This window comes from Argentina silus, assembly GCF_951799395.1.
Source record: "Argentina silus genome assembly, chromosome: X".
Classification (NCBI taxonomy): Eukaryota; Metazoa; Chordata; class Actinopteri; order Argentiniformes; family Argentinidae; genus Argentina; species Argentina silus.
In genome coordinates this window covers 35,608,433-35,631,348 of record NC_139653.1, presented here as the reverse complement: position 1 = coordinate 35,631,348, position 22,916 = coordinate 35,608,433, and the positions used below count along the sequence as shown (strand labels likewise).

Here is a 22,916-nt window from a genome sequence, read left to right as displayed (position 1 = left end):
GACATGCAAGATATGTCGAGGATCGGAATCGAACCAGGAACCTTGCAGTTATGTGGTATGTGCATTAGTATGCTACACCACTAAGCACCCCGTGAGGCGGCCATCTTGGTAGCCATCTTGGCGGCCTGTCTCTGTCTAGCTACCAGCTCTGGGAACTGCTTGGCATAAAGAGCATCCGTGTACTGCAGCTCTGGGGTAATCAGGTTCTGGCAACGTGTTTTGGAGGGCCCGTCCAACCCTGGGTTGAGGTTATAACCTTGGATAATGGCTGCCCCATACTGGAAAGGCTTCAGCCCAGCATCCTTCACCTGGGATGGGTCCACAGCCCCACCATCTTTTAGACAGGTTTTAGCCAACTGGGCCCTGCGCTCTTGCAGACGTGCAACCGCCCGCCTCATCTCCTCACGTCCCACTGTAGTGTCCACTCTCCGCCAGAAGGTGGCATTAAAGTGCAGGTAAAGCCTCCAGTCCAAGGCATTCCAGGAGCGGATCTTGTCGGCTGTGTGCGGTGAGAGCGTGTGACGTGTCCGCTCACTCCGGCTGTTGAGCTTGAAGGAGACCACATCATCAAGGGACCAGCACAGGGCACGCTTGAGCAGGATCATGGACTCGTCAAAGTACTCAGAGATGAGGATGAGGTGGAAATTGCCTTCGATGGCAGTGATGGCAGCTGCAACCCGTGTCTCCAGCTCTGGAGCATCCACCGCTACGTTATTGTCGAAGCCAAAGTCAAAAGACAGGATGTTGCGGGCATAGTGGTTGTTGGTCAGAGATGTGTTGTAGCCACGCAAACCATTGTCCAGGAAGTCGTCAAGGCTCCGGGCCTTGTGGAATGCTGGGATACTCTTGTAGTAAATAAAGCTGGATTCCATCATAGCCACAGGGTTACGCAGGATGGAGAAGTAAAACGTGTCCTCTGGCATCACCTTCCTCACCTTACGGACACAGGGAAACAGGAAACAACAATCATGACTATATGAAGTGCCTTTGATAGTTCTCCAAAATGACTATCCAGTATTTGTGTAGTAGCACTAGTATGACTCTAGTACATTGTATATTGTTACATAGTAAGTGGAAAATTGCATGGTAGATATAGAATTGAGCAGTTTGTGTTATGACACAAGTGGAATAAGAAACGGTTAATGCAATTACTAATGTAGGCTACCACAGAATGGAGGACCAAACCTGCCATATTGACACATAAATTAATAAACAAATAGTTGTACACATAAATATATAAATAAACAAGTGTCCAGTAAACATGTTGTCCCCCACGAATGATGTAGCGCCCCTCCTTGTGTGAATTAGGGTGACAATTATTCAAACGTATGACTGAAAAGTTACCAAAATGTGTAGTGCTTATTTGAATCATTATCAATCTTGCATCTTACAGCTTTACGTTTATTTGAAAGCAGTCCACGGATTTGAGGTAGGTTGAAAAGTTACCGGAGCTTGTGGTGCTTATTTGATTAATTTTCAAAGATTTGACACTATTATTTAAAAACAGTCAACTGGCCGAAAGTTCAGTTTTTAAAGGTTTGTATTCTCCTCTTTACACCCTATTATGACGTTTTTAATGATAGCAACCTACCACTTTAGCTGCACAATGAATTGGTGTCAAGTCGAAACTCCTAACAACGGATCTCTATGGCAAGACGCATCATTTTTCCAATTTTCGTCAGAATTGGGCCAATCTGTGTAATTTTGTAAATGCCGCATCTGTAGGCAAGACGCATCAATTCACCCAAGTTTCGGCAACATTGTCCCAGTGGTTTCAGAGATGAAGCGTGTGACATATGAATGGACATAAAGTGTGTGACATACATAGTCCCCTCTCCGATTTAATCATGGGGGATAATACATGAAAAAATAAAAGGGTGAAAGAATATGAAAATGTGTCATGAAATACATAAATAAAAGCATTTTATTAATCTATTCATTTTTGTCTACTAATCTGTAAATATTTATTATGTCTTAATTTATTTTTTTATTCATTCACATTTTTTTATTCATTTAATCTATGTATTCATTAATTTATGTATTTCTTCCAATATGATAATGAGGTGTCAATCAAATGTCAGTTGGTGGTATCTAACACACCATTGACTGATCAATGTCACAGTGTAGTGCTCAGTTACATTTGCCTTGTTCTGTTCACTCTGAAGGCATCCGATACAGCAACAATCATCTTCTAATTTCAGGCCAAATCAATCAACAAATTACCCCGTTGTAACGTGAAGAGTAGACTAATAGCAGTAGCATCAAATCAACCATACGTGTGACAAATTAATGCAGTTAGAATCCTCAATCATGGTTGATTTGAACCTACAGTACTGCACCTAGTAGTTTAGGAGGCAAGTACTGTTCACGTTGAAATGGGATGATTCTGTTTTGGCCTCATATAATGAGATGATTGTTGCTTCAAGTGTGTCCAGACCATAGACTGGTCCAGACGGTCCGCTGCCTCGCGGAGCAACTCTGATGTGGACCTTTTCTCTAGAAGGTTATGATCAAAAAGACCTAGCTCCCATAACTCCTGAACACCCAATCATAGCCAATGGTAGTCTACTGTCTTGTTGTATTTGTTTGTTTATTATTGTTTTCTTATTGTTTTCTTGGCACTGTAATGCCAACAGGTGGTGTGGAATTGTGTACTTGCCTACCACTCCACACAAGAAGTTCCCCCTGGGAAAAATAAAGTTCCATCCATCATTCACCTTCTGCTAGTTTGATTCTTCTGCCTAGATAATGTGTCACGCATACTGACTCCCCTTCATTACCATATTAGAAGAAGAAATACAGAAATACAGAAATAAACTGTGAATAGCCTGTGATAGTCAAAACCTCACGGTTACTTGTGATATAGCTCACCTCTGGTAGTCTAAACCTCATATGGTTACACATGATGTGGAACTCCTTTACACTCCTGCTCCTGATACCCTCCACAAAATGTGAGGCAAAGTAAAAGGGGTAGAACAGTTGGCTGTGCTTGTTCAGAGGGAGGGCAAAAGTCAGGTTCCGGCTGTCGCCATAGCGATAAAGGATATTGAGAATGGTGCTGCTGGCCGTTTTGTGTGTCTTGAGGAAAACAATGTGATTCTTCGGCTGACAGGTTGCCAACATCGCTTTGACCATGCTCAAACCTGCAAAAGAATTGTCACTGTTGTTATGGACAACCTGGAGGTCGGGCAGAGTAGAGCTGGGGGAGGCGGGGATGTTTATGCTTTTCAGCCCATTAGCTGAGTCAGGACTCCATCCTCCTGAGGGGAGCTGTGGGGGTTTATGCACTTGGGTTGGAACTTTATGGATCTGGCCCGGTGGCTGGAGGACCCCAGGCTCAGAAATTCCCAGTTTGTCTGGATCCACTGTGTCTTTGGACAAGGCTGCTTTTCCTGCTGAAACTTTACCTCCCACTTTATTGGAATCTATGACCCTATTGAGTGTGTTATCGAGACGCCTAGCCAGGGCTGGGTTTGAGGGATTTGAATATCTCTCATGTTCCTGGACTATGCTCTCTGCCCCAGGGTAATCATCTCTATTATGTTTAAGTTCAGATGTTTTCTGGATCCCTTTACTCCATTGTCTTGGAGCTTCCTCCTCCTTCAGTGACCTCACTTCCTCTACGACTGTGGCAGGCTGCGAGCGAAGATGTTCCCAATCTCTCTGCCCCGACGGGAGCGTTCTCTGGAACTCAATGGTGAACCTCACATTCTCACTCAGAATCTTATCATTTCTGAAACCAAATAGATTGATATAATACACTCAGTATAGAACAATATACCAAACCACAGCATAGAAATTAAGCATAAAAGATTAATCTGTATAACACGGATTACCATTTATTTCACTGTAAAAAAACTCCAGGTAATATTCACAGATATGAGTTGATGACTATGGAAGTTGACACATACCTAGACTGCCAGACGAGTCCCAGGATCTGAATGACCACACAGAGGACAGTGAGCATCATGAGCACCATCCATAGGGAGCGCAGATGACTACACAGTACTCCCTTCAGGTACCTGCAGGGGGCAGACAAGACACAGTCTTTTAGTGTTTTAGTCTGCATCAGAAATATGACAGAGCCAAACGATTCTAAACTGATTCTATGCTGATTAACTAAAACACTGGAGGACGTCAGAACCAGAGACGTACAGATACAATATAAGTTGGAATTTCGATAATTTACAGTATCTTTACTGATTTAATTAAACACTGGCATGATTAAAGCCATTACATGTCAACATAGTCATAAAACCACATCTAAATTTAGTCATTTAGATTTAAGATGTACAATACACTAACAGCTCTCTAGGCTATATTTTCTTGTGTTCATCTGTGTTCATCTGTGCGTGTGTGTGTGTGTGTGTGTGTGTGTGTGTGTGTGTGTGTGTGTGTGTGTGTGTGGGAGTGGGGGTGTATGTATGCATGTGTGTGTGAGCTTTGTAAAATACACTAAGCCTCTTGGAATACCTGCAGCGTTGCAGTGATGTTTTTGACCTTTCCCATCTGTTTGTGAGCTTCCTGGTTTAATTAGAGCAAGTAGTTTCCTTATTTGATTCTGCTCATTGAACTGGCATTGACTAAATTGGAAGAAGAACAAGTATCCTCAATACACCCATGACCTCTCCCACACTATGTATGTATGTGTGTGTGTGTGTGTGTGTGTGTGTGTGTGTGTGTGTGTGTGTGTGTGTGTGTGTGTGTGTGTGTGTGTGTGTGTGTGTGTGTGTATGTAAGCTATTTATCAGTGTAAACCCCAATCCCACCACCTGGGGTATGGAGCATGACTCATACAGTGCCAGACATCTCAGAGATGACTCAAACAGGTATGCCACCACCATGACAAAAAAACACAACAATTTACCCATGATCCTCCAGTTGCACACTGAAAGCAGCTAATGGGTACATTCTAAATGGGGAGGGGCCAGAAAATTAACTGCTAGTTGCAGTGTACTGCTATGTGCACCTAACATTGTACCATTGCCCTGTCCTGGGGAAGCTCTGTTTCAACTTGTTTGTGGGTTGCTCCTCCGGAACTCTGTCCCTGTCATTCCAGAGTCTCTGTAATAACATGGCCTGGCTTTTGCTGCTCTTATACTTATGCATGAATTAACACACAGACACAAATGCACAAAATGTGCTGACATACATATTTTACAATCTATAAATAATGTATTGAAACACTATGAAGGACTTGGTAGTATTTGATGTGTATATCTAGAGTAGTAGAGAGAGAAAGAGATTGAGAGAGATTTAGAGATTTAGAGATAGATAGATAGATAGATAGATAGAGAGAGAGAGAGAGAGAGAGAGAGAGAGAGAGAGAGAGAGGTCCAGACAAGCCCTGTTATTTTTTATTCCTTCCTGATCTACATACTGCATAGGTGAAATAAATATGGCTGAACTGCAGCTCTCATCTATCATAGTTCCCTATTTTTGGTCTCACCTGTCCAGATTTAATGGGGTCTATTCAATCGAATAGCCATAGTCGTAGGGATTCTCTCTCAGAGAGTTTGTGCAAGAGGGGCCTGTCCAAAGTCATGGTAATTACAGAGTATGGGATGAGGGAGTAATGCTGAAAGTCAAAGAATACATTCCAGTAACCTTGTACCCCAAACAAATTCCTTTGCCTCCTGCTGCCTTCAGGTGAAATTAGATATCAGGTTTGGTTGTAATGAATTTTCCATTTTACAAGACACTCTCCATACTACATTTCTTAATGACTACCACACTCTCTCTGTTGGCTTTGGGTTACCTCCCTCTCCCTTTCTCTTTTTCTCTCTCTCTTTTCCCTCTTTCATTAGGTTAAACGCATAGTGACACAGACCCTATGTTGACTGGCTCTTGGACTAATATAGGCCCTTCTCTGAAAAAAGCTGGGGAAGGTATGTGTGTGGAGTCAAGGCAATGCCACAGAGTCCTGGAAGCACTCACTAGCTGTGGGTTAGGTTTGGATACAGACAGACACACGCACACACACACACACACACACACACACACACACACACACATGCAGACGCACACATACGCATGCACACACACACACACACACACACACACACACACACACACACACACACACACACACTACATAACACCCGACTCCACTCACCCAAACACATACTCACTCTGCACACACTTTTTTTATTCACACACACATTGTGATGTTTGTTTGCAAATGTGAAACATTTTCTCACAAATCTTTTTACATATTTACATGTATTGCAATATTTTTTTACAAATACAAATCAAGAGGTGTTTGTTTGTGGATAGTAAATTATATTTGTGCCTTGTGGCTTTTGTTTACGGATCATGGTACACATTTAGAAGAAGAAGAATACTCTTTATTTGGCCATGCAATCAATTCTCATCAACTGTAGGAATTTGACACGTGCACACCCCTCCCGAGACAACACACACTGCACACACCACACCCCCAAGGGAGAACAGAGCTCTGGGCTCTGGGCACAGGGCAGCCATATTCAGCACCACTGGAGCAGTTAGGGGTTAAGTGCCTTGCTCAAAGGCACAACGGCAGTGGTAGGAGCCTTAGATATGACACCAGTAACCTTCCAGTTACCAGCTCACATCTGGCTCCCTCCTAGGGTGGGGATTGAACCAGCAACCTCCCAAACCTCTAGGCCAGCGTTTCCCAACCGCTGTGCCGCGGCACACTAGTGTGCCGTGAGAGATCGTTGGGTGTGCCGTGAGAAATTATCCAATTTCACTTTTTTTTTTTTTATTAACATTTATTAATTATTATCTGCAAATAATATCCCATTGTTGAGTGTCTGTGCTGTAATATAGTGACTGGCAGAGTAATGTAATATTCGTCCGGGTGGCAGCAGGTAGCTAATTGCCTCGTTCCTTCTTAGAGACAAGAGAATTAGTGAGGCATGCGACAGGTCGTGGTGACAGTGATGGAGAAGTTTTTAAAAAGGAAAAATGCAAACTCCGAACTGGGCCCTGGACAAGATTCTGACCCAGGTGAAGTACCAGGCCCTAGTATGAGTGGTGGTAAAAAGAAAGCAAAGACGGTGAGCTCGAGGCAATACAGCGAAAGCTATCTTTCGTTCGGATTTACTTTCACCGGGGATGAGACGACACCGACTCCATTATGCTTGGTGTGTGGCGAGAAGCTGTCCAACAGCGCCATGGTGCCAAACAAGCTTAAACGCCATCTCCAAACGAAACACCCGTCGCTTCAAAACAAACCGATGGACTATTTTGTTCGCCTGCGTGAAAACACAGAGAAACAGGCAACTTTTATGAGGAAAAACCACAAAGGTAAATGAGAAAGCCCTCAAAGCTAGTTACCTAGTTGCTGAACTCGTAGTTAAATCAAAAAAGTCCCACTCTGTGGCAGAGACGTTAATACTACCTGCCTGCAAAGCCATTGTCAACGAGATGCTCGGCCCTGACGCGGTTAAAGACACAGCTAAAGTCCCGCTCTCAGATAACACAATTGCCAGGCGTATTGATGACATGTCTACAGACATCGAAAGTCATGTTTTGGGAAAGATACGCATCAGTAGGAAATTTGCGTTGCAACTTGATGAGTCAACGGATATTATTGTATCAGGCTACAGAGTGTCATTTTGTAACATTTTTGGTTGATGGTGTACCGCAAGATTCTTTCAATGTAAAAAATGTGCCGTGGCTCAAAAAAGGTTGAAAAACACTGCTCTAGGCCACCTGCCGCCCCATTTGTGAGTTGCAGTAATCTATCTCCATAGTCTAGCACTGTACCTCGAAAGGAACATCCACAGCCAACTTACAAACGTATACATGTACTTATCTATAGACTCAGAGTGGACTTGTATTGTCATGCTTTATGGTTCCATCTAGCCCCACTGGAGAGAATAAAAACCACACGCTTTCCAAAAACTGTCCTCCACAAAAGCTACACCAAGTCAGAATGGAAATAGGCAGGGTTAGTTTGAGTGTGATTGGAATACCGTGGCACCACTGAAATCCCTTCCACATGGAGGACAAGAGAGATCGTCCTCTTCAACCATGTGTTCAGAACACACAAGACCACCAAAAAACACTTTAAACCATAAAAGTCCAATACAACAACAGACATAATCAAACGTCAATCACAAAACACTACTTCAGTCCACAGTTAGGCCTATAGATTAGAATCAACACAGACCAGCAGACTAAACAATGTTACTACAAAGGTCAGAGTAGACAATACGACCATTCCTATTACAATTCCTATACCACGCACATAACCCTAACCCTAACCCTAACACAAGCACATACATATTGTACACACACACACACACACACACACACACACGTAATGACAACACTCATTGTCATATGAATACTGTAGCAATACTTATACTGCTATTCTGGTTAACTGAGCAGCACAGAAAGAGGCATAAGATAAACACAAGCTCACAGACATGAGGAATGAATAAAGAGCATTTTTAACAAAACGCCTCAGGTTTCCTCAGGCTACAGTATAAAGACATCTGGAGCATGGCCTGTGCTCCACCCCTGCCAGCCACACACACACACACACACACACACACACACACACACACACACACACACACACACACACACACACACACACACACACACACACACACATATGGAGGCTGGAGCACACTTACATGCAAGCACATACATGCACAAATGTGTGTACACATACATGCACAAATGTGTGTGCACATGCCACAAAACATTCTCGCGTCATTAAGTGTTCAAACTTGCCCTCTCTCTCTCTCTCCACTCTGTACCCACATCCCCTCTCTCCTTTAAACCTGGATTGAACTGTTGGCCTTTCTCAGTCTGGAGGGGGGAGAGGTCCTCAGCCAAGACTCAGTCATTGAGGGATCACAGTCTATTCTCCAGGTCTCTCTTTCCTACAGTAGCTTTTCCTTAGCTTATCCAGTCAGGTAGGCTTCATCTAATCTCTCTGTGGATGTTGATATCATATCTGAGTGGCACAGCCTTGCAGAAAGAGGTCTACTGTAAGTCTTTGCTAAGTAGTATAGTACTGTATCTGTATTAGATTACAATAAGTGCCTACTCCTTTATTGGTAACAATAGGCATACATGGGAAATGACACCATAAGCGGTGGTTGAATCTGTGTCCTTGTGGACAGTAAGGTCAGCCAGGATTATGATTTGGAGTGTTACTGTAAGGCAGCGTGGAGATGACTGTTCCAGATACATACTTCCCACTGGGACCATATATACTGAAAAAATGTATGCACGCACTGTAATGTAAGTCGCTTTGGATAAAAGCGTCAGCTAAATGGCATATATATATATATATATATATATATATATATATATATATATATATATATATATATATATATATATATGTATATATACACTCACCGGCCACTTTATTAGGTACACCTGTTCAACTGCTCGTTAATGCAAATATCTAATCAGCCAATCACATGGCAGCAACTCAATGCATTTAGGCATGTAGACATGGTCAAGACGACCTGCTGAAGTTCAAACCGAGCATCAGAATGGGGAAGAAAGGTGATTTAAGTGACCTTGAACGTGGCATGGTTGTTGGTGCCAGACGGGCTGGTTTGAGTATTTCAGAAACTGCTGATCTACTGGGATTTTCATGCACAACCATCTCTAGGGTTTACAGAGAATGGTCCGAAAAAGAGAAAATATCCAGTGAGCGGCAGTTCTCTGGGCGAAAATGCCTTGTTGATGCCAGAGGTCAGAGGAGAATGGCCAGACTGGTTCGAGATGATAGAAAGGCAACAGTAACTCAAATAACCACTCGTTACAACCAAGGTATGCAGAAGACCATCTCTGAACGCACAACATGTCGAACCTTGAAGCAGATGGGCTACAGCAGCAGAAGACCATACCGGGTGCCACTCCTGTCAGCTAAGAACAGGAAACTGAGGCTACAATTCGCACAGGCTCACCAAAATTGGACAATAGAAGATTGGAAAAACGTTGCTTGGTCTGATGAGTCTCAATTTCTGCTGCGACATTCAGATGGTAGGGTCAGAATTTAGCATAAACAACATGAAAGCATGGATCCATCCTGCCTTGTATCAACGGTTCAGGCTGGTGGTGGTGGTGTAATGGTTTGGGGGATATTTTCTTGGCACACTTTGGGCCCCTTAGTACCAATTGAGCATTGTTTAAACGCCACAGCCTACCTGAGTATTGTTGCTGACCATGTCCATCCCTTTATGACCACAGTGTACCCATCTTCTGATGGCTACTTCCAGCAGGATAAAGGGCCATGTCACAAAGCTCAAATCATCTCAAACTGGTTTCTTGAACATGACAATGAGTTCACTGTACTCCAATGGCCTCCACAGTCACTAGATCTCAATCCAATAGAGAACCTTTGGGATGTGGTGGAACGGGAAATTTGCATCATGGATGTGCAGCCGACACATCTGCAGCAACTGTGTGATAATGTCATGTCAATATGGACCAAAATCTCGGAGGAATGTTTCCAGCACCGTGTCGAATCTATGCCACAAAGAATTAAGGCAGTTCTGAAGGCAAAAGGGGGTCCAACCCAGTACTAGCAAGGTGTACCTAATAAAATGGCCAGTGAGTATATATATATATATATATACACACTCACACACATACACACACACACACACACACACACACACACACACACACATAAACTGTGTTTCAGGGTTTTTTAAATATAGGGTTTTAAAATGTCTATCATATCATATGCTAATGATTATTCACCCACCTCACACATTTTTTCAACTGTATATTTTACTTCTAGCCTGCCATGTATATTACTAGCCTACTGTACATAGAAGTTGAGAGTGGTTCGGATTGTGCACTACATTGAGGTCTCTTTGGGCTACTGCCTATAGGCCTATGTACCTCAAATGTTGTTGTTTTTAAACCACATGGTTATAGATTTTTCTCAGTGTCATTATTAATTCAATAACACGTCAATTGACAGTTTTCAAAACCATAAACGTACAGTAGCTACGTACAGTTGGTGTGGTTATCTTAATTTCGTTCCATTACAGTGACAATAAACATCCTCCTATACTAAACTAAGATGATCTTTGCTTGCTTACCTGCCGATGAGTATTGATGCCATGCTTTCTCTCCATAGATGATCCAGTTCATACACGGCGTGAAAGGGAGCAATAAGACTAGTTCATCCAGGGAAAGAATTTGCAACTGCCTCGTATAATTCCCAAAGTATGTGCATCTCTAGCAAGTAGCTCCGTTTCCAAACTAAACAAACAGCATGTCATATGACACTTCACTGTTAGATTTGGTTAAGCGCGCAATGCCGCGCATATGACTAACGGAATGTAGCCTATCATTATCGCTTATTAGGAACAGCATCCATTGTGGCTACAGCATCACCAACTGCTTTCCAATTTGTATGAACTGTCAATAAGGAGTGCAACTCAACACAAAACAACCGATGTCTATTAGCCTAATTTACTTACGAGGCGCACGGCAGAGAGGAGGTCAAGGAGAATAGCGCTCGCTCCTTCATCGATTTCCTCGGCGAGGGTGGCATCTCGTGTGTCTGTGGTGGGAAGGGGGTCCCCAGAAATCCCGGTCCCGTATGAAACTCCGACCGAGTCACTCTCCTATTATACTCCCCGTACCTCAGACTCTGTAATCCCCTCTCAGCGTAGGGTTCCCCCGTTCGGAACTCCTCCTGCTACCGGCTCATTGGCTCAACGCGCAGACACTAACCATAGAGAGGTGGTAGCGAGGGCGAGAAATAGAAAGGCAGAGGGAGGGGGTTACGGATGACATCGAGAACAAAAGCTCTGGCCAAGCACATGTAGGATACTGTACACGGATAAATGATTTAGCCTTGCTGTTTTGTACGCCACCTTTTTGAGCAGCCAAAGTACTTCAGTAGCCACACAATGTATGCAACATCCTTCTGTCAGGTTATACCACTTTGAGTTGCCTGAGACCCTACATATTTCAGGGGCATATCACATATTTGAGGTGATGGTGGTTATTATAATAGCCTAATAACACTTTAATGTGTCTATAAAATGGAAGGCCTACTGTCTTGATATCTATTTATATTTAAAGTTATACTGCAACATCCTTGATATATTTTCCAGATGAGAGTCACCCAATGTGAAAGGGGCTTATAACTGCACATTAACCATTTCATAAAGCCATGCACCCCTGCAGGGGCATTACAAAAATAGCAACTTTCACAGGTAGTAAGAAAAAAAGTAAAAGGTAAAAATGTGTGAATTAAGCAACAGTGACAGGTCTAGTCACCATTCAAGTATTGAGCAGTTCAAGCACATAGAACCCTGAAGGTCATCTCTCACTTCAGTGTAATGTGTTGTTACACACATCCATTGACCTTTTAGTATGACATTGACTAGAGAGGAAAGTGAAAGGATAGAAGTGTAGCACTGTATAGGTAATCCATATGCATTTTAGCGGAGGAAATGGCAGTCATCGTGCTTATAGTTCACATATAGTTACTGAAACTGAAAGATATGGCTTATTGTACAGCATTCACACAAAGCTATAGAGCTGCTCCTTTCCTTCTACAACACAATTCCTCTAACAGCTCAGCATCAATGCTAACATGGTATTTGAGGCACATGGGCATTGAAAGTCCCTCTCTTAGAACAGAATAGGTCGTTTTTTTGCAAAGAGACGTTTGTTGGTACTAATCCCATATAATCCTGTGTCTGTGCTTCTCTTGTGCTACTTCAAGAGAGGGATAAGACATGGGGGCTGTGGGGTGTTTGGGGCTTTTTTGTCCCATAAAGGCCTTCTTTGTCTCCTAAACAGAGAGGTAAAATGAGACTGCACCAGGCACCCAGACAGGGGAGAAAGTGGCATTGTGTGCCCTGACCCCCCTCCCCCTCTACCACAGGAGACGGTGGCATTGTACACCTGCGTGTGTGTGTGTGTGTGTGTGTGTGTGTGTGTGTGTGTGTGTGTGTGTGTGTGTGTGTGTGTGTGGTAGACGCAGCAGGATTGTAACGGGAGAACACAGGGTATTAGTGTGTTGGTTCAAACAAACACATACTTACCTACTTGTCCTCTGCCTTTGGCATATCACAACCACATACTAGGTTTTCCTTCCATAACTCCCTTTTCCCATCACTCTCTCTCTCTCTCTCTCTCTCTCTCTCTCTGTACTGTATACACTGACTGTTCATACCCACATTCCCTTTTCTATACCAACACTCTACTTATTTATAAACATGTTCAACCGATACTGTCTCTCTCATTTTAGACAGCACGATGTTCAACCATGGGAGCTGCACTTGACCCAATATTTACAAAACATGCACTTCAAGACCCTGTGGCTCCTGAGTAGGAATAACAAAGTGTCAGCATCTCTGGACCTGTCACTCAGAGTCCTTGGCTAGTCCATAGCCTGTCACTCAAGTGCAGTCTCAGCACCATCCAAGCATCTCACAGGAGAATGGGCTGCAGGAGTGCCCAGACCTATCAATCACTTAACGTTGAGGAGCAGTGGCAATACATCTATCTTTACTGTGTCCTCGGCTGGACATATATGCTGTCTCCAACCATTTAAACTCTAACCTCCAAGATCCACACACACTGTGTTTGAGCCTGAACAATGCCTGTCTGTCTCGTTGTTGGCTAGGTGTGTGTGTGTGTGTGTGTGTGTGTGTGTGTGTGTGTGTGTGTGTGTGTGTGTGTGTGTGTGTGTGTGTGCGTGTGTATGTGTGCCTCTCTCTCTCTCTCTCTCTCTCTCTCTCTCTCTCTCTCTCTCTCTCTCTCTCTCTCTCTCGCACACACACAAACACACACACACACACACACACGTACACGTACACGTACACGTACACACACATCCCAAGGGATATGTAAGGAGGGGCAGTGGGAGAGTTGTTCTCCACTCTCTCCATTGCAGAGTCAGTCTGGGCTAGTCATCACTGAAAAGGTCAGATTCTCTCTGTCAGAAGAGAGGCTGCTCTAATTTGATTCCTGCACTCTAAGGAATACATATTCATTAAGTGCTCCTGTCCTCACTGTGCCACAGAGACAGAACACGCAAAATAATATTTTTTTTCTCAAACAGAGTTCACTGGCAAGCAAAGGAGCCGAGCCATTTTCAGTGATGACAAGAATAGTGCAGTACACACACGCTATACTCAAATGGTAGCAATTATGCCAAGGACAATGTGCGATGGTAAGAGGACAGGCTTAATAGTCAATAGCTCCTGTGTTCCTCCTATTCAACCTCTGGTCTATTGTCTATGTATCGGAAGAAATATGGTGGCTTTGTCTCAGCTAGGATTGCTTTTGACAACAAACTGAGACAGCTGACAATTTATCTGCCTCGGTTGTGGCTTGTATAGCTCAACATGTCTTAACAAGGGTTATCTCCCCCCCACCATCCCCAGGCGAGCATGACCTTTGACCTTGGCTTCTGGTAGAGCATCTGATCTGGGGTCAGCTGTAAGGGGGGGTGATGATAGAGATGTGTAAATTGTCTGGAGAAGGGGCTGGAAGAAGGGGCTGGAAGCTATGCTTTGTAGTTTTAGAGACCATAAAACAGCAGTCATAGGGTTATGATGTCGATTTGAAGCCTTCCCTGCACACCATACCCACCCAATAATCATGTAAATGTTTCCCATACCCTGCTCTGATTGAAATACAGTAGCTCAATTGAAATCGGACTGATTGATCATTGTTGGCTGGGTTCCTCATTCAGTGTTTTCAGTGTGACAATTTCACTGGACACATTTTCTTTTAACATTTGACCATAGGCCTATCTAACTCAAATTCATGTGTAATTCCTAATGCCACAAGGACAATCAACTAAAGGACAGTGGACAAAAGCTTTGGACACATGGAGAAGCACAGCCCACCACTGTTCATACTGTACACTTGTGCAAAGTGATATGAATCATCACTGCAAAAAAAAGTGATTATTATCTTTATTCATGGGTTAGTGGGCGTAGTTAAGACATAAAGGCATTATGCTGTAGGGTCTTTGGACTTGGACTTACCTCTACAGAGAACATATTTGTGGGTAGGAAGACGAATTTCAGGTTCATTTCAGTTTGGGTCTAGATTTAGACAAAACCAAAGGTAAAAAATGTTGGATACTCCCTTGGGTGTCCACCCCACACACTTAATTGTGTGTGCATATACGCTTGAGTGAGTTTCAGTGTGTGTGTGTGTGTGTGTGTGTGTGTGTGTGTGTGTGTGTGTGTGTGTGTGTGTGTGTGTGTGTGTGTGTGTGTGTGTGTCTGTTAGAGAGTGTGGGCAGAGGGGCTGGGGGGGGGGGGGCACTGTGGTATTTATGGTAGCAATCCATTGGAAAGGAAAAAGGCCTGCAGTGCCTTAACTTCAACAGGATAGAAATACTACGTATAATACGGCAGCAGAGAACAAAGCCCAGAGAAAGACCTCCATTATGTCATAAATACTTCATCATCTAGATTTTTTTCCTCAACACCGCTCACCAATAATAAAAAAAAACAAGGTTAAAGGTCCATTTCTGCCTCTTCCACATACATTATTGAAAGTGAGGTCAAAGAGATTTTGAAAGATGTTGCCGTAAAATCTCACAGTATTTCTTAAAGGTAGAATATGTTATAAAAAGTCCTTGCTAAAAGTCCAAGCATCCATATTCCCAAGCACAAGATTATGAACATTCCAGATAGTGTTGCACAATGTACCGGTTCTACAAAAGTATCATACCCTGCTGTGAAAACGGTTTAAACGGTTTTACTAAAACAATTTAGAACCGTTTTTTTTATTTCACCATAACTGCCTGACGCAGTATTTACTGAGCTGTGCAGAATATTATCTTTTAAGTGTAATTTATCTATATGCTCAAGGAGCCCGGGGGGCATGCGCTCTGCATGCATAGTGGGTATGTGTGACTGGGAAAGACAATGCTAAACAATCTCACAAGGAGGAAAGAGAAGGATGGAAGCCGCAAGTGTCGATGACCTTCCCCAGCTTGTTGATAAAAAGGATGCCAGAAGTGAAATCTTTGCTTATAGAGCCAATGATGACGGTGAGCCAATCGAAATCACAAAGCCTATTTTGTTACAAGGCCATGCAGTCAAAGGGAGGGAACATGTCACATTTAGCCAAGCATCTTTCCAATAGAAGGCATCCAGACCTTTTCAAGGAGTTCAAATCATGACAGGTCAGCGAATAGGTCTGATAGCTAAGGATATGAAAATAAGAATTTCCATGTTCTGTTATTTAATGGGATATTATTTTACTTTGCCTGATGTTTTTTTGGTTGCCATGGTATCATTTAAGAATCTAAATCGTGATACTTAAGCTGGTATCAGTATCGAAGTCCAAATTTTGGTATTGTGACAACACTAATTCCAAATGATAAAACAGATTATGAAACTCAATCTTTAAGCCATTATGTGATATAATTGCCATTTCAGATCCTTTTTAAGGACTTTTAGGATTAGTTTGGAGAGGAAAATATGAAATGAGATGACCTCATGTTCCTTCTGCTCTTCAGTGATTTCACCCCTCGTTTTTTCCAGTGAAAACAATTAAATTTTTATGAACTTGAAGTGCTTGCCATTTGAAGTGCCCCTGAAATATGACCTCACTCTGCAAAGCTTCTGTGACACACACCGGCTCATATTCTACCCTATCTGGGCCAGTAACAATTTAGTGTCCCCTACTGTGCCTCTCAGCTTTCTAACTCCCTCTGCTATTTTTATTGTCGCAGTGACACATATTTGAAAATGTCAGGGTTTGTGTACATCTATTCTTCTTGTTGATGTTGACCCTCTGACACTTTCTGACTATTTTTCCTCCACTTCCTGCTGTTATGATAAAGCCTGACTTATGAGAGGACGAGCAGTGGATTACAAATCTAGCAGGAATCTGTTCCTCTCTTTCTCCCTCTCCCTTACACTTCTCTGCTATCTACCCATTGTTGTTGTACAACGTTCTCAACACTCTCCTGCTCTCTCTCCCTCTTTCCCACACTCCTCTATCCATTGCCCCCCCTCTCCTGTACAACCACTTTTCTCACTCTCTATCCACCTCACTTTCTCCCACTCTCCCTCTTAAAAGCTATATTTCGCTCCCTCTTATTCCCACACACTCAAAAAACACCTCGGTGTATAGTACCCATGTGGGTGCACTGCATATCTTTGCACTCAGAGACCTTGTTCTGTCGCTTAGATGGCATGTACTTAGCTTTGACTATGCATTACAGAATAGATTGTTATCATCAAAATGTGAATTTATAAACCTGGTCAACCACAGTAACTAGCGGCCTAAACCAGCTAACAGTATAAGGGTTTTCAATAAACATGAGGTAAGTTTCTCAGTAATTGTAACTAGCTGTATCTACCGACATCACATGGAAAGAAACATGCTAGCTGGACAAGTGGTTTGATATATCTCAACTATAGTAGCGGAGCTTTGGTTAACATTGTTGTGAATGTATGGAGACTGTATCCCCACAGATCCACCCCATAAACTTAGCATCATGTGCCATTGATTAGATATGCTTGAATTTATGTATCGAGAGGCTAATGTATTATCAACCAATAGCCTATGTGGATGTGGTAAATCTGTTCTGACTGCCCTCAGCCATATTACATCAGATACAGTGCATTCGGAAATTATTTAGACCCCTTCACTTTTTCCACATTTTGTTTTGTTACAGCCTTTTTCTAAAATGGATTCAATGAATTTTTTCCCTCATCAATCTACACACAATACCCCATAATGACAAAGCCAAAACAGGTTTTTGTCATCACTCGCTTTGTGATTGGAAGATGAAAAATCAGAACATCATTTAAAAGAAAAATAGCATTGAAATCGAAACGTGCTGGTAGGCCAAGGAAGACTTTGACAGTGGATGACCGAAGAACGCTCACCATAATTAAGAAAACCCCCAAAACAACTGTCACACAGATCAGGAACATTCTCCAGGAGACCACCATCTGCAGAATACATCACCAGCTGAACTACAGAGGCTTCACTGCAAGGTGTGTTATGGAAAATACATTGATAGAACTGTTTTCAGGTTATACACTTTCATATGACTGATACAACTTGTGTAAATACTGTGATTACATTTTCTCTTGCTACACCTCTAAAGTTCTATAGCCATTGTTCTGAGAAGCACTGTATAATTTACCATATGAACAGCAGTGGTTTCGGAGGGAGTGGTGAGGGAGAGCAGTAATGGGGGGACAGACGTATCTTGCCGATAGGTGTGAAATGTTGAATGCCGATTGATCAATGAGAAAGTCTCCCCATTGTTCTCGCTCTCTCGCCTCCTCCCTGCGTAAGCACAGACCCATCAGCTGATAGACGTTGTGGCGCCTACCATTATGTTTCATCTGTATAAAGACAACCTTGAGAATTGCCTCTTCAGACTTGCGCTAAAAAGACCCCCGGATTTACTCTGGGCTGCTGTTAGGCTCCTGTCTCTTGTTTGCAAGCAATAAATACCGGACTCAGATATTGCAGCTACTCAGGACTTATTTCTTGATTCTTACCTCCGAAGAGCTGAAGTACAGAGTGGTAAATCCTAGACATCCACCACAGGTGCAAACCACTAGTTATTCTCAAAAAGGATGATCAGGTTACAGTTAGCAAAAAAGTACCTAAAAAGCATGCAGGGGTCTGGAAAAAGTTCTTGTGGACAGATAAGATGAATATTATCATGTACCAGATTAATTGCAAATGGATTTACAGCATACCACCTCATCTGTGAAACATGGTGCAGGGGGTGTTTGGTTTGGGCATGTATAGCCAGGGGTTAAATTGGGCTGGAACCAGCCGGATCCAGCACATAGCTCTCACAAAAATGAGAGCTAGGCTGAGCTGAGCTTGGGCATATTACATTTACATTTACGTTTATGGCTTTTAGCAGACACCTTTATCCAAAGCGACTTACAACAAATACATTTGTTTAAGTAAGTGAATCATCTATCCATCAGTCATCATAAGATAAAGTAATCAATGCTCAGACCAGGGGCCATAGGCAGTCACAATGCTAAAAGAAGGAATTTTTTTTTATTAACAGGAGAGAAACTTGTATAGGGGGATAGTGGGAGTGAAGAGGTTGTTAGGAGGGAATAGCTGGGCTATTACAGCGTTCACCCGCAATTTCATGTAATAAACTCAAGCCCATTTAGGCTACATGTCACCTTGTCTAATGTATTTCGGGTAGTCAGATTTTCTCTAATTGTTTCATCATTCTGAGAATATTAAAACATTGCAAGGTGGCTCAGAGAATAGTGTAAAAATGTTTGTGTCAAGGAGCAGCTCATGCAAACTTTCCTGCGCCAGTCATAGCCCTCATAGACTAAATGTAGCACTTTGCACTAGTTGGGTGCAAATTATAAAAACACCAAACCTACATCCACACTATCGCTAAATAAGCAATGTTTAATTACGTTTTGCCAGCAAGATTGATCAGTTCAGGCAGATAGGTTACAGGTAGGGCAGAGGATGATTGTGCAGCAATAACTTAAGGTCATCTTACAGTTTGCTAAAAAGTACCTAAAAAGCCTGCAGAGGTCTGGAAAACGGTCTTGTGGACAGATAGACAGCATAGATTGACAGCATACCACCTAATCTGTGAAAGATGGTGGAGAGGGTGCTATGGTTTGGGTATGTATAGCTGACACAAGATCTGACTAACTTGTCTTAATTGATGATATTACCATTGACTGCAGCAGCAGAATGTATTCTGAAGTGTCCTCTATGGCTCAACATAGTCCTCTGTGGCTCAGTTGAGCATGGTGCTAACAACGCTTAGGTTGTTGGTTTGATTCCTGCTGGGACCATATATACTGAAATGTATGAACTCACTGAAATGTAAGTTGCTTTGGATAAAAGCGTCAGCTAAATGGCATATATTATTATTATATATTACAGAAAAATCCTGTCTGCTCGAGTACAAACAAATGCCTCCAAATTAATTGGATGGCATATCATTAGGTCATTGGTGCAAAGGTATTGACTGACGAAGACAATCTTCTTAAATTCAATTGAATATGCATTTAATTTACTGATGATAAGCTTTTAGGCAAAAAGACCTCAAAACAAACAACAACTGAAGATAGCTGCAGTACAGGCCTGGCAGAGCATGAGCAGAGAAGATACTCAGCATCTGATGGGGTCAATGGGTTGCAGACTTCAGGCAGTTATTGCGTGCAAAGGATTGTTGACCAAATACTAAACATGAGTGCCTAATTTGGACATTACATTAATCTGTCCCATTACTTTTGGTGCCCTGAAATTGGGGGACTATGTATAACTATACTGTACACATACACAGAGTGCTCTACACATACACACACACTCTGATGAACACAATTTCTCACGCATGCATGATATAACTCACAGTCAAATACTGTACACACACAAATGCACACCCACAGCACACAGATCCAAAATGTTCATACTCATATGTGAAAGAACTGAATTTCAAACAGTCAATGTGAATTTCAAAATGAGCTTACAGTTTTTCTCCATTGTATACACACAAAAAATGGAACTATGCACACAATTCTGAAAACTTGAAGCTCATGTATCAACAACAAGACTCCAGACTGCTAAACTCAACAATGCACTATTCCATTGTTTTCACTCAAATAGAAATTCTAAACCACATTTTTGTAAAAGTCTAAGCACAAATCGCATCATTTAGCACACTTTGTTCACCTTGAAAACACTGGCCTTCAAAATGCCACACCCTAATTACTAACTGGTCTCACTCACTTCTGACCTGGTCAAATGAATTTACACACACACACACACACACACACACACACACACACACACACACACACACACACACACACACACACACAATCTCTGAACAGACAGACAGAAAGTGGAGGAAGTGCAGGGTTTAAATACGTCTGGGCCATCCTCTGATTGGCTATGGAGGTGAGGAGGAATGAGATGCAGCTGAACCAAACTGATTGCCAGAATGCCTGAGGAGGATGGAGATAGGTAGAGGGACAGAAACACAACAGACAGAAACACAACCAAAACATTCGTAACAACGGTAGCCTCAGTTATCCAGGCATTTAGAGATAATAGAATAGGTAAGTAACCACTTCAGTAGTCTTCTATACTCTCTACAGTAATTACAGTAATATAACTTGATGGTTTCTATGGATATCTACAATACTTAGTGAAATGTATAGTGTAATGTTTTGTCTTACATTTATTAAATATGTGTGGCCTATACTGTGTACATACTTCACAGAATAGAAAGACGACCAGCAAGAGGTGGCAGAGGCCGGAAATTTACAGATAAGCAAGAGGCCACCATCATCAACATGGTATTAGCTAATAATGCCATTAAACTGAGGAAAATTAAAGACAGCGTCATACAAGACAATGTCCTCTTCCCAAACATTAACCAGGTCAGCCTGTCCACAATAGATTGTGTCCTGAAGAAACACCAGCTTCGAATGAAACAGTTATATCACGTACCGTTTGAGCTTAACGCTGACACAGTGAAGGAGCTACATTACCAATATGTGCAAGGGAGTACAGCAGGTTACTGTAACTGACCACATCCTTTCAGTACTCTGTATAGACATGTCACTATGCACCTCAGTGTTCCTGTATGTATGCCTATAGCTGGTCCTGTATGTAGGCTTATAGCTGGTCCTGTAAGCCTATAACTGCACTTCAGTGTTCCTGTATGTAGGTCTATTGTCTGATATGGTCATTTTCTCTTTTTCAGAGAGTGCTTGAACTTGATGCCAGTGCTGCTCCACATGAATACATATTCATTGATGAGGCAGGGTTCAACCTGACCAGGACCAGGCGGCGGGGAGGAACATCATTGGCAACCGTGTCATCGTCGATCTCCCTGTCCCTGCCCAACTTGGTCCCTACAACACTGCCCGTCTGCTAACCTTCCTTGACGCACTCAACAATATCCTCGTCCCTCCACAGGAAGAGGTGTCACGCCTGAGGTTGCTGTCTGGTGACTCTGGTGCCCGCCTCTGGCGTTCCGGGGCCAGTGCTCTCCCAATCTACCAGAATTCATATCACCTGTGTAGTCTGTCTTGTGTTTGTTTTATATAGCCTGTGTGTTCCCTATGTCTTTGTCAGAGATTCTCCCTGTCTGTTCGTGAATATCCTGTCTACCAGTCGGTTTTGTATATACAGTTGTTTACCCCGTTGCCCGAGTCCGTGATTACTATTTCTAAGTTCTACGTTATTCCACTTGTTAAGTGAGTACCTTTGTTATCAGAGCTTGGTTTTCTCCACTTTTATTTTTACCTTTTTCCCCCAGTATTTGTTTGTGTATCGTGCCCTGATTATTCTTATTAAAGAAAGCATTCTTACGCTATTCATAGTGCGCAAAGTACTGACCCAACACGAGCAGGGAATGCAGCAGGTGGCCGAGAGCCTCCAACACTTGACCATCATGGTTCGCTCCATGTTGGATGCTTGGGACGCTGCCGCTGTACCAGCACCAACACCACTTGCTCCAGCTCCCCAGACCACAGTACGGGAGCCGCGCCTACCACCACCTGAGCGCTACGGCGGACGTCCGGAGGGCTGCAGAGAGTTCCTCACCCAATGTTCCCTGGTGTTCAGTCTGTAGCCCTCATCCTTTCCCACAGAGCGCTCCAGAGGGATGTACATCATCACCCTGTTGACGGGCCAGCTCTGTTGTGGGCTACGGCCAAGTGGGAGCCAGCCTGCTCTGATGTCGCTCTTTTCACCCGGAAGATACGCAAAATATCGGTCGGCATCTCATGGCCTGTCGGCAGGGTGAGCGCTCCGTGGCAGACTACACTGTAGAGTTCAGGACCCTGGCAAGGGAGGCAGGTTGGGAGGAGAGCGCTCTGGTCGTCCTCTACACCCAGGGACTCTCAGAGGTGATGAAGGACGATCTCGCTTTCCGAGAGCTCCCTGAGCAAATGGACGACCTCGTCGAC

The 22,916-nt window shown here is 43.0% G+C and overlaps 1 protein-coding gene across 1 annotated transcript; it reads right to left on the bottom strand.

Annotated features, from left to right (window-relative positions):
• Positions 1–80: 80 nt before the first annotated feature.
• On the bottom strand, positions 81–21,824 carry gal3st2 (galactose-3-O-sulfotransferase 2; the record flags this gene model as incomplete). The annotated part of the gene is made up of 4 exons (XM_083694699.1): positions 81–935; positions 2,872–3,733; positions 3,912–4,022; positions 21,781–21,824. The coding sequence occupies 4 exons, from the start codon at positions 21,822–21,824 to the stop codon at positions 81–83; spliced, it is 1,872 nt and encodes a 623-aa protein (XP_083550825.1).
• Between the last annotated feature and the right edge of the window lie 1,092 nt (positions 21,825–22,916).